At 45.0% G+C, this 12,130-nt stretch overlaps 2 protein-coding genes across 2 annotated transcripts; both read right to left on the bottom strand.

The window, feature by feature from the left end:
- Positions 1-122: 122 nt before the first annotated feature.
- LOC146376947 (zinc finger BED domain-containing protein 4-like) lies at positions 123-3,175 on the bottom strand. Its single transcript, XM_084945759.1, has 3 exons — positions 1,724-3,175; positions 1,227-1,543; positions 123-1,004 (listed from the first exon to the last, which is right to left on the bottom strand). The coding sequence occupies exons 1-3, from the start codon at positions 2,656-2,658 to the stop codon at positions 715-717; spliced, it is 1,542 nt and encodes a 513-aa protein (XP_084801885.1). The 5' UTR covers positions 2,659-3,175; the 3' UTR covers positions 123-714.
- A 2,136-nt stretch (positions 3,176-5,311) lies between these two features.
- Positions 5,312-11,661, bottom strand: LOC146376948 (kazal-type serine protease inhibitor domain-containing protein 1-like). Its single transcript, XM_084945765.1, has 4 exons — positions 7,095-11,661; positions 5,905-6,065; positions 5,681-5,828; positions 5,312-5,583 (listed from the first exon to the last, which is right to left on the bottom strand). The coding sequence occupies exons 1-4, from the start codon at positions 7,549-7,551 to the stop codon at positions 5,504-5,506; spliced, it is 846 nt and encodes a 281-aa protein (XP_084801891.1). The 5' UTR covers positions 7,552-11,661; the 3' UTR covers positions 5,312-5,503.
- Between the last annotated feature and the right edge of the window lie 469 nt (positions 11,662-12,130).

The raw sequence follows: 12,130 nt of genomic DNA on the forward strand, positions 1-12,130 counted from the left end.
TCCAATAAATTCAGCTAACAGCAAGAAAAAGTAAACTGCATAAAGAGCAAAAATGCAGTTTGTGTTTTTAATTATTGTTTAATTTTTAATTTATTGTAAATATTGTGCACAGAGGTGGAAAGAGTACTAAAATATTTTACTCAAGTAAAAGTACTATTACTTTGCTGAAATTTTACTCAAGTACAAGTAAAATTACCTGTCTAAAAATTTACTCAAGTAAAAGTAAAAAGTAGCTCATTTAAAATGTGCTCAGAGTAAAAGTTACATAGTTACTTTTCTGTCAGCAGGAGGACAGCCGCTTCTGAGTAGTGCAAAAAAAGACAGTGGATATAAATCTCAAAGTAGTTCTTTTTTAGTGAAAAGAAGAACTTTACAAATTAAAGTGCAGTGGCAGTTAAACTGCAAGTCTATACATGAAAATGGATAATGGTCACCAAACCAATCAACCAAACTGTCAGGTATCACAGTGTTTTCAATACAAAACCACATCATTCGTTCACATGAGAATGTGTTCTAAACTGTCAAATAAGAGAACAAGTCCTGAACTGAACGGCAGCTGCTTTAAAAATGTTTTTTCATTTTTTAAACTTGGCCCTGCCCTACTGTACCTCTAGATTAAAGTTCCTTTGTGTCCATCCTAGAGTGTTACTCTCTGAACTTCCTGTTAATTTTGAGGAGCAGTTGATTTTCAAAGTTAGTAGAGTTCATCCTTGCTCACTTTGCAGTGAACAGTAGTCCAGCACAGCTAAAGAGACGCTCGAAGGCAGCTGAGGCAGGCAGGCCAGTGTTAAGTTTGAGAGAAAGTTTTTTGATGTGTGGAAATGAATTCAGCAGATCCATCTTGTCCGAGACACAGGCAAGGTACCCATCCAGCTCCCCTAAACCTTGTGGCCTTTTGGACTTCATTGAAAAGAAGAAGTCTTCTTCATCTGATGAATGTTGCTTGACTTGCTCCACCCCAGCCACTGCCATCTGGTCAAGGTGTTGTCTCACATAGATCAGACCTATTGAATGACAAATACACAACACATTAAATATTTCTGACATTTAATTTTGGATAAATGAGGCAACAAGAGTTTATTATAGTGCATGAATTACAAAAACTACAGTTTGTGTAGAAAGGTGCATGTTATTGTACTTTAATTAATAGTTAGTTTAGTTAATTAATTATTGAAATTCATAAGAAACAACTGATTACGGCATGATATTAAATTATGAAATCAGACCTGCTTCTATGATATCAGGCCTCTCAGTCCAGGTGGTCTTGAACTTCGGAAGAAGGATTGCAGCAGCAATCAGTTCAGGGTCTTCCATCATCCCACCAAAGCGCTTTTGGACACCATCCTGAATGGCCCTGATGAGTGGGAGACACATTTTGGTGGAGGTCTCCAGTCTGCTGAATTTAACTTTTAGCTGGAACATCACAGGAAGGAGCCACCCCATGTGTGTATTGGTCTCAGACTGAAAGAGGTTTAAAGCCTTCACCGCAGGCTTCATCACAGTGCAGTACTCAGTCAGGAAAGCAATTTCAGCTGGACTCAGCCTGTATGACATAAAGCAAAGCATTTTTTAGTAAATTACCTTCAGGCATAGATGTGGAATGTAGAACGAAGTATGGACATGCATTTTAAAAATTCAAAAAAAGGTTTGAAAAACAAATAAGTGAGCTAGCTCCAGCCTGTGTCATTTATGTCATACTTTAGAAATAAGAAATAATACTCACATTTTCACTTTGAATTCTTCACAGACATTCCTGATAGCATCCTCCCCCTTCTCTTGTATGATCCGTATGATTCTCTCCAGAGCTGTGCATGTTGAGTTCCACCGAGTTTCATTTGGCCGGATGAGCTGGAACTTGCATTCACTTTCCACAATTTCTGCTGCCATGTAGGACCGACCTGACTTATTCCAGATTGCTTGGCATTTCCCAAAGGCTGCTCGTGATAGCCGTTTGCATGCATCATTCATCTCTTCTGCCTTGGCAGCATCTGTTGTGGCAACTAAATTTAATAGGTGGCATGCACACCTTTGATGTGGTGGAAGCTGGTACTCAAGACCACCATCTTGCTCCAGGATGGTGAATGTGTCCAGGTAGTCTGCTTTGGTCTCTTCAGCAGAGTCTTGATCTGACTCTGACTCCGCTTCCTCAGGCTGACTTTGTTCACCAAACACACTGAATGCTTTAATAAAGTTCGAGCCACTGTCTGTTGTCGTTCTTACTACTTTTCCCCTTATTCTGTATTGACAATGAATGTCATCCAGGGCACCAGCTAGGACATCAAAGGTGTGGGACCCTTTCAACCTCTGGCAAGCAAGGGCAGCAGATCTCCTCTCCAAGGTTTCCTCATCTATCCAATGAGCTGTGGCTCCTATGAAACTTTGCTGGTGTGCTGTCCAACAATCTGTAGTGGTGGCAACATGGCTTACTTTACTGAGGTGCAACATCAAAGTTTTTTTCATCTGATTGGCAGCTCCCTCTATTCTGGTCCTGAGAGTGGGTCTGGAAATGACTTTGCATTGAGGATTCAGTTCCAACAAAAGTTCTTTAAAAGAAGGTTGTTCAACCACAGAAAATGGATGAAGACCTTCACAAATGAAATTAATCATGAGCTTGTCAACCTTTGGCCGTGATACTCGTCTGTTTGCACCCACTGCCATCACATCACTGATTTTTGCTTGCTTTCTTGGGGTTCTGGTTGCTCCGGGGCTCGCTTCCGCGTTGCTATAAAGTCACTGAAGGCCTTCAGCTTGGATGGATGTTTTCTCTGTTAACAATTTTTTTAAAAAATCAGCATGTAAATCAATTTTGTTTTCATTAAACACACCAAATTTTACATAAAATATTTTCCCCCATACGTCCCTAATAAGACATCAATGCATTACATAGCTACCGCTGGTAAATTATACCAATATACCTCGTGTTTTGTTTTATTGGACAGTAACAGGCTAGTTAACGGGAGGTTGCAAGTGCTAATTAACAAGTAACAGAAGTCAGCTGTCTTTGACTAATCTAAGGTAAGTGAGCGCTCTGTTATTCTTTTGCCTGCAGAGTGAACATATGTGGGTTAAGTAAGAAAGTAGCCGCTTCTGTCTTTAATTTAACTATTTTTTAAATAAATTATTATTATTAACAAACAGGAAAAATGTAGGTAAACACATTTTCTTTTAGCAATTTACCAACCCAGTAAAAAACATGTAAGTTGCGTGGACAACAACGTGCCCGATTACAGCAAGTTGCTCGTACCAACCAACACTGTGTTCTTCACAGATGTCTTAACGTAATGTGATTAATTTGAACACAGCCTCTTTGCTACCATAACGGTACGAGTTGTATTTAACTTACCTCTACATGCTTGCGCAGGTTTGATGTGGAACTTTTAAAAGCTGCTAACTCGGTCTCTCTGGGCAAACACAGCTTACACTGCATAATAAAGCTGTTGCCTTTCTTGCACTTGCAGCCGAAATGGTCCCTTAAATACGGCCAGGGGTTCACATCCGGTTCTTCAGTTCAGGGTCAGCAGAATTCGACGGGGCTTCTTTTTTCACTGGATCCGTAACACCGACGTCAGACTCCATCTTTAACGTGACCTTAGAGCCAATTTGTTCTACTACCCATCATCACTGCAGTATTTCCAAAGCGCAATGTTTTTTTTGTTTTTAATTTACTCAGTAACGGGTGTGATTGAAAACGTAGCGAACTACAATACTTTAAAAAAAATATACTTAAGTAAAAGTAAAATTACAGACTTGAAAAATGACTTTAAAAAGTACAAATACACAAAAAAACTACTCAATTACAGTAACGCAAGTAAATGTAATTCGTTACTTTCCACCTTTGATTGTGCATAATAAAAATAAATTTAATTAATAAAAAGTGAAATGTTTTTTTATAACTTTTGTGTATTTTACTTTATTTTACAACAGTTTTGGATTACATTGGTGATCAATGTGCATCACCCCTAAAATAAAACAAAATAGAATCTGTGCCTAGGCTGCGTATATTTGCATGTAGCAGTGAGTAGAACAATAAATGAAGTAGAGTGTTCTTTCTTCAGCTGTGTTTCGTGGCCTCTGATTGGCTGGTCTGGAAGTCTGGTAGTTATTTGCAGCTTGTGGTAAATCTGCTGGAATTTCCTGGAGACGAGCCGCAGTGTGTCGCAGACAGGAAGCACTTCCTGAGATGATCTCTCAGAGATTTATGGCGGAATAAAAGCGTCTGTGAGTGTGAACGGTAATCACTGCTGACTGTTTCTGACAGAGAGCAGCAGTCGTTATATTTCATCTTTCTGCTGTGTCACGTTGGGCTCAGCTGCTGTAACGTCTCACAGTAATCATCCCAGCGCTGATGGATGTACAGCTGAGGTTCTGATCCTGGACAAATGCAAGACTCCTGGAGGTCGTGCCTCCCTGTCGTCATTATTTTGATATGAGTGACGTGATGATGGCAATAAGCAAAGCAGCTGATGTCTTTATAGCAGCACACACACACACACACACAGTTGTTTTCATATCTTAGTGGGGACATCTAACTGACATAATGCCTTCCCTAGCTGCTTACTCTAACCATAACCTAACTGTAACCCTGACACTAAAACCACGTTTCAAAAACAAAGTACTGAGCTTTTTAAACGTGATGTGTTGGGCTCGGGCTGCAGGACCTCCTGAAACAGGCCGGACTGAACCAGATTTAGATTCTTGGAAGTCGGAGTTCCTCTGAGACAGCAGCTGGAATGAAATCCTCTCCATGCATCCGTCTGACATTCACAGGAAACTGAAGCAACATGTGGTGAAACTATCAGCCAAAAGCAAAGCCAGGCCGAGCTCCAGCTGCTCTGAAGCCTCCACGTTCCATTCAGGCTCCTCAGCACCGTTAGCCTTCAGGACTGAAACATGAAGCACCAAAGCCTGCAGTTCCTCTAGCATCCAGCAGAGGCAGTAGTGAGTCAGTCCACACCAGCGACTGTAGAAAACATGGGCTGTATCCCAATTCAGGGTCTTCAGCCTTAAAGGCCGCATTTTAAGGCCGATTACGGCATTAATTAGTTAGATGCCTTCTAACTAATAGCCTGCTAGCTAGCTTCTAACCAAGCTAGCTAGCAGGAGTTGATAACTCCCTCTCTTGCCCAAATAAATTCATTTGAGGTTGCAAGAACCCAAAATGGTACTAGCCCAAACTGAAATGCCCCTTTTTAGAGTTAACTGGGCAAGCACTGCCCGCCCTGCTTGCCCAGACATGCACTGGAAGGAGGAAAAACTGTCTATAACCTCAGTGCTATGAGTGAAAATGTGAAGGTCTGTTAGAGGCCAGAGGTCAGTTTGTAAACCTTTATTCATAATTTTAAAAAAAGTTTCACACAACAGATCTGACAGGAGACGCAGGCTCGAACGCCCAGCACGCCAAGTGTCCATGTCACTGCCCCGTGTGATGTCAGAGTAATGTTCGCATACACAGAGAAGAAAAAAAATCAGAGAAGCCTGTACAGAGGAGGTGACATCATGAAGCTCAGTAGATGTCCTGGTCATAGTCTGCGATGTCCATCGGCTGCTTCCTGTCACTGTTAGCCAGGTAGGACGACAGCTCCTCTGACAGAGCCACAGACAGGTGGAGACAGAGACACGTCAGTGAGACAGACCCGAGTCTTTTAGTTTCTGTTTCTCCCATTTCAAACGCCTGTCTCACCTGCTCCCAGCACTCCCAGTACAGCCGAGGCCGAGGCCGTCCCCAGGTTGTTACGAGCTGTGCAGCGATAGGTCCCAGAGTCCCCCGTCTCCGCCCCCTCAATCTGCAGCCAGCTGGAGAGCTCGAACTTCAGAGGACCGCCTCGAGACTGCGAGAGAGACAATCAGACAGGTACTGAAATCTGTCCCAGAGGGGCGGGGCTGCAGGCTCAGGCGCACGTGTACCTGGACGGAGATGTGCGGGTCGTCTCCGGGCAGGACGACGTCTCGCCCCTCCTTCGTCCACTCGACCAACGCCATCGGAAACGCAAACACTTCACAGAGAAAGATGAGACTGCTGCCCGTCCCGTTCACCTGACTGTGAGGAGGCACCTTAATGACTGGCACTGCCACAGGTGAGAGAGAGGTTAGGCTGGGCGGAGCAGAAATCTCAGACTGTGTGTGTGTGTGTGTGTGTGTGTAAGTCATTAAATGTGAGGAGCGACCAGCTGACTGATGACCTCAGAGAGCTCACATACAGAGATGAGATGACCTCTGACCTGCAGTTTTACTCTGTGCTGATTTCAGGTGTGTGTGCTCGTGTTTTTGGGCCCTCTGGGGTCCCGTAGGCGCTCAGTGTGAGGCGACCGTTTCCTGGATGAAACGTGAGTTCGCCCCTTTGCTCGATATCTGACGTCTGCTCTTCGTTTCCATTTTTAACTGAAGCCGTGCACGCCTGACCTCTGAACTCTAATGCAGATAAAATGGCGCTCAGCTTGTGGAGCTCAACGCATCAAAACAGCCAAACCAGCTCAGCCTGGGCTCCTCCTCTTTACTCCGAGGGCTAAACCACAGAGACGGGGTGAACTGAGGAACTCATCATCATCATCAACAGAGCAAGCGCAATCGTATAAATATTTTAGGACCATGATCAATGAAAACTGAACTGCGATGAGAATTGCAAATCAGTCTGCAGAAAGGGTCACAGCGCATTTACTGCCTCAGAAAACCTGCTCATTTCCACACTGACCGAACTATTTGAACTTTGTTGCGTGGTTCGGTCACACCTCTGTCACAGAGCAAACTCACTGGTGGTCTGACAGGTGAGTCACAGCCCTGTTCACCTCCCTGTACTTTATCACTTCTTAATAATGGCTCCATCCTCTACGGGGTGAATTTCAGCTTCTTGCCTCAGAATATGTGTGTGTCCGGTTTAAATATGTGTGCTGTTTTGTGAAAGGAAGCCAAACGATGTCATTTCTCTATAAGGCAAATTTACCTGCAGGTAAAAGTAAAGGAATCATCACCATTATCATCACATGTGAGCTCTCCCAACATATTTACCTTTTGAAATATGAATGAATGAGGTGAGCAGTGGAACAGCAGGTGGTTACCTGCCCTGCGGCTCCCACCTGTCCTGCCTCAGGTGTTCCTACCTGTCCTGCAGGGGCCCCTCCCCGCGGTGTGGAGCTCGGGTGTGGAGAAGACGGCCTCCCTCAGCTGACACATGTTCATGTATGTTCTCCCGTCAGAGCCGCACACCGGCTCCTGCTCCTCACACACGCACTCCTCCTCTTCATCCTCTCCTCCTCCTCCCGCCTCACACCGCAGTCCGCTCCCACACAGCCCGTAGAACACGCTCCGGTTCCCGGGGTCGCAGGGCTGGCCCTCTAGGTTCCCGCACTCCAGGCAGCAGCTGCAGGAGTCCGGCACCAGCCCGGCCCGGCAGCCGCCGGGCAGCGAGCACCGGTCCGGCTGGCACGGCCCGCAGAGCCCCGGCGGCGCTCTGCACGGGCGGAGGCTCAGCCAGAGACAGAGCAGCACCAGAGTCCGCATCTTCATCCGCCGGTACCGGCGGGACTCTGACCGGGAACAGAGACACAACAGAGCCATAGATCCGCCCGCCTGCCCGGGCTCACACCGGCATCCCCCGCGTCAGACACCGACAGCCTCCGGTCAGAGTCTCGGTAGAGTCTCTGGTACAGTCCCGGTAGAGTGTCGTTCAGCGTCCCGGGCTGCTGACGGGCTTTCTGTCTGTGGCAGGTTTGAACAGCTGAGCTGCTCGCGCTGCTTCGCTGCACACACGCGCCGCTGTCACGTGTGTCACAATGGACACAAACAACAGACACAGGTTCCGGTTTGACCTTTCAAAGTAAAACGTCGTTACAGAGAGAACAGCAGCTCAGACTCTTCATATTCAGGCCACTAAATTTGGGATTTGGCACCAAGAAAAATCTATTTAACACTAGATTTACTAACCCTGCGCAAATTTGTGTAAATTCCCTGAACCCAACACCTACTAGAATTACTGACTTTTTTATTTTCTGGTGCAAGTCCCGAGGTGTTAATCACCCCTGCTGAGATTTACACAGGTCGTCAGCTCGATTCTCCTCCTGCTTTTGTTGAGCAAACCACCCATTGCACATTTGCATTTGCTCACTCGGAGTAGCTCAGATCCAAGGCAGGGCAACCCTCTGTGTTACAACCTTCAGAAATGCCTGCCATAGCTATACAAAATATCCCACACATTGACTGACCTGCAAATATGAAAGACACACATTCACAATATATGGAAACACAAGTCTGTTTTATTTATAAAAAATGTGTGAAAACAGAATGCATAGTTGCTAATACAATGACATGAGTGACATGTGTGATCTCGTCAGCTTTGCATGTTCTCTCCTCTGTTCATGTAAAAATAGCAACAACAAAAAAAATCAATTCTGTCCCACAGTTCAGTTCTTTTGCTGAACTGTGTGGGTAGAGGAGGACATTGGAATGCCCAGTGCAGTAGCAAATCGCTCGTGCTTCACTGCACAAGCTGGACGCACTGAGTCTGCTAATGTTTGTCACTGCCATATTACATATGATATTTATATAAACCCATTTAGAGTGAGGTCCATGTAAATTTACCATTCTCTATTTGTTTTTCTTCTGACACCGTAAGATTACAAGTGTGCTCCAAGCTTCCTTTGCCTGTTAGACGTGGGAATGCTGCAGACCATCAGAGAGTGCACGGTCCATCAAGCCCGCAGAACAGAGCCGGACTGGAGTTTGTCAGTTCATGAACTGATGGCATTCATTTCAATCCTGTTTGTAAGAGCAATCATGTGTCCTGTTGGTGCCATTGTGGATTGCTGGTCAGAAAGATTTCTGGTGCCAGTAATCAAAGAGACATAGATTCATTTCAATTATGCAACACCTTCGATTTGATGACAAGGACACGCGGGCAGAACGGGTGAAAACATACAAATTTGCGACGATCTCCGACATCTGGACACGCTTCAACGAGAACTGTGCTAAGAGTTTCACTCCAGGAGAACACATGACCATAGATGAACAGCTGTTCCCTACCAAGGTTCGTTGTCCATTCACACAGTATATCGCAACCAAGCCAGACAAATTTGGGATCAAGTTCTGGATGGCCACGGACTTGGAGACCAAATATGTCTCCAATGCATCTCCTTATTTGGGAAAGGACCCCTTGGGGTGAAAGGCTGGCAGAGAACGTGGTCATGAAACTGATGGAGCCGTTTTTGGATGATGGGACAAACGTCACAACGGACAATTTCTTCACTTCACTGTCGCACAGACTGCTGCAGCGCAAAACAACATTACTGCGCATGGTGAATAAAGTCCGACATGAAGTTCCTCAACTTGCAAAAGACACTGCACAGCGAGAGGTACTCTCCACTTCAGTGCTTAGAAGTGGCAGTGTCTCGTGCAAGACAGCTGCAACAGGAATCGCAGCAGGTTTACCTGTGCAACATGTCAGAAATTCGCCTGTGCCAAATGCAGGGATGATGCCTTGGATCTGAGCTACTCTGAGTAAACAAATGCAAATGTTGCACACACACACAGACATACACACATACACAAACGCTGCAAATCTGTCTTTGGCTACGTCCACACTAGCCCAGATAGATTTGAAAACAGCGTTTTTGTCTGAAAACGCTCCGCGTCCACACTAGTCTTTTCAGTTGTTTTCACAGAGTTGTGCGTCCACATTGAAACGGCCAAAAACGCTTACGTTCCAGTCCTGCGCATGCATGAAAGCGAGTGAGAATTAAAGAATTTGCTGTATAACGCCCTCCACTGTCTTTGTTTAATTGGTCACATGACTGCATCACATGACTAAAATGTGTCATTGTTTTAGAAGGTCTGCGTTTTCGAGTGTCCACACTGCGACGGGGCAGCTCAGTTTTGAAATGTATGCGTTTTCAAAATGCTGCATTTTTCCTTGGGGAAAACGCCGTCTCAGTGTGGACGGGAGGCCAAAACGGAGAGAAAACGATGCGTTTTCAAATGAAAACACATTAGTGTGGACGTAGCCTGAATCTCTCCCGGTTGGGGGTTGGGGGAGGGTGTGTTTACACAACAAAAGCAGGAGAACAATTTAGCTGAAGGACTGTGCAAATCTCAGCGGGGTGGTAGGAGGTGTTAGGTTCAGGGAATTTACGCAAATTTGCACAGGGTTAGTAAATCTAGTAGTAGGGACTTGCACCAGAAAAAAACACAGTTAGTAATTCTAGTGTTAAACTAAAATCCAGCACTCTGAGCTCAGAGCAGGGATCTGAGGCTCCACCCACTCATGCCCACTCATCACCACCCTGCAGTTCCTCTGACGTCCAGCAGAGGCAGCAGTGAGTGAGTTCCATGTTAAAACTTTACAGCAGAAATAAACATGTTTACAGCCGGATACACAAACTGTTGGGTCTCTAAGATCATTTTAAAGATTGTATTATTAGGGGGCGTGGCCTCTTTGACTGACAGGTGGATGGTGACACAGGTGGCTGTAGCTGCTAGCTTCACCTAAGCTGGACCTCTGGACCGTGTTTATGCTTCTGGAGCATCTTTACTGACATCATGTGACCAATAACACGGCTGCCGTGAGGACACTGTCTGAGGAGGCTATACCAGAGTTTTAATCAGTCTGTGTGATGCTCCTGTACAGAAAGGGTCACCTTTGGATTCACCTGAGATTTTGAGCTTCACAAACCTGAGGTTTCTGTACAGGTAAAAAGCTGCCTTTGGTCTGATCACGTGGAAAAATTTTGAATGCATGTGTAACTGAAAAATCTCCAAAATGAAATGACAACAAAATGAAAACTTCATACCTGACCTGCACTTCCTCAGAGCAGGTAAGGTTCAGTCTGCAAGAATGAACACGTTCCAACTTTTATTCTGAAAGTCCAGTACTCTGACTTCCTGTCTCAGTGTCTGACCTGACAGTCTCTGAGCAGCTGAGCAGCCTGCCGGCTTCCCCCACAAACAGCAAAAACAAAGGCAGCTGTTAAACTCATCCTGAGGCTGAAGCTGGGCTTTACAGAGTGGAGGCTCCCAGGGTCCTCCAGGAGGCTCAGGAGAACCCCGGGACCTGCTGGGGCCTCAGAGGTCGCAGTGGGGGTGAATGTGATTCAGGTGTCATTCAGCAGCAGTTCCTGAGTAAACGTGTTGGTTTGTCTCCTCAGCAGCACCAAAGCGACTCAGGAAATAAAGCAGCGGCGGTGGTGCAGGTTTTGGGCGTGGCGCCCTGCTGGCAGACAGGAATAGAACCGTAATGGAGGGTTTAAAATGACGTGTCTGCAGGCTTTTTTTACACTCTCGTGCTCTCGCACTGTGGCTGTGTCCCAATTCAGGGTCTGCACGCTTGAAGTACGCGTACTACGTACAGTGTGTACTATAAGTACGAGAAGTGCGGAAGTGAGAGGCTTGTGAAATGGGACGGTCAAGCCTTCATCGCGCTGTTCAGGTTGCCTAGCAACCATGATACTAACCGCAAGAAACGTTTCATACAGCTTTGTGTGACAGAAATGAAGGAGAAAAATGTTTTGCTGGTCATTCATTTTTGTCATGACATCACTTTGATTAGTTGAGTATCTGAGGCTGAGACCACAGGACTGTAAAACATGATTGTTGGGCTTCATTCCTGTACTGAACAGTCATTTCAAGATTAGTTAGTAAATAACAATTAGTTAATGTTGGTCATGAGACTAAAGTCATCTCACTGTGGTAATGTAAATATAATATGGCCAATATTATAGTATTGTCAGATTATTATGATATATATATATATATATATATATATATATATATATATATATATATATATATATATATCATAATAATCTGACAATACTATAATATATATATATATATATATATATATATATATTTGAAAACATTGTGGCCAACCGCAATGTTTTAATGTTCTTCGTTATTAAACATTCGCACATGAATAAGTGACATCATATTCAGTACTTACTTTTGACAGTTCACTCTTCGGCCGCTCCCTTCTGCCGTATTTTGCGGCAAAATTATCCACACCCACCGCCGCGCTATGAATTGTGGGATATATGGGACCACGAAGCGTGCACCGGACCACGCTTGATATTTGGGGAAATCGACGGCGCATTTGGAGTATGCATTTGGAGTACACTTCAAATTGGGACAGCCGTCGTCGTGTGGCGGT

This window comes from Perissodus microlepis, chromosome 12 (genome assembly GCF_051167445.1).
Source record: "Perissodus microlepis isolate ML-2025 ecotype Zambia chromosome 12, ASM5116744v1, whole genome shotgun sequence".
NCBI classification, from domain to species: domain Eukaryota; kingdom Metazoa; phylum Chordata; class Actinopteri; order Cichliformes; family Cichlidae; genus Perissodus; species Perissodus microlepis.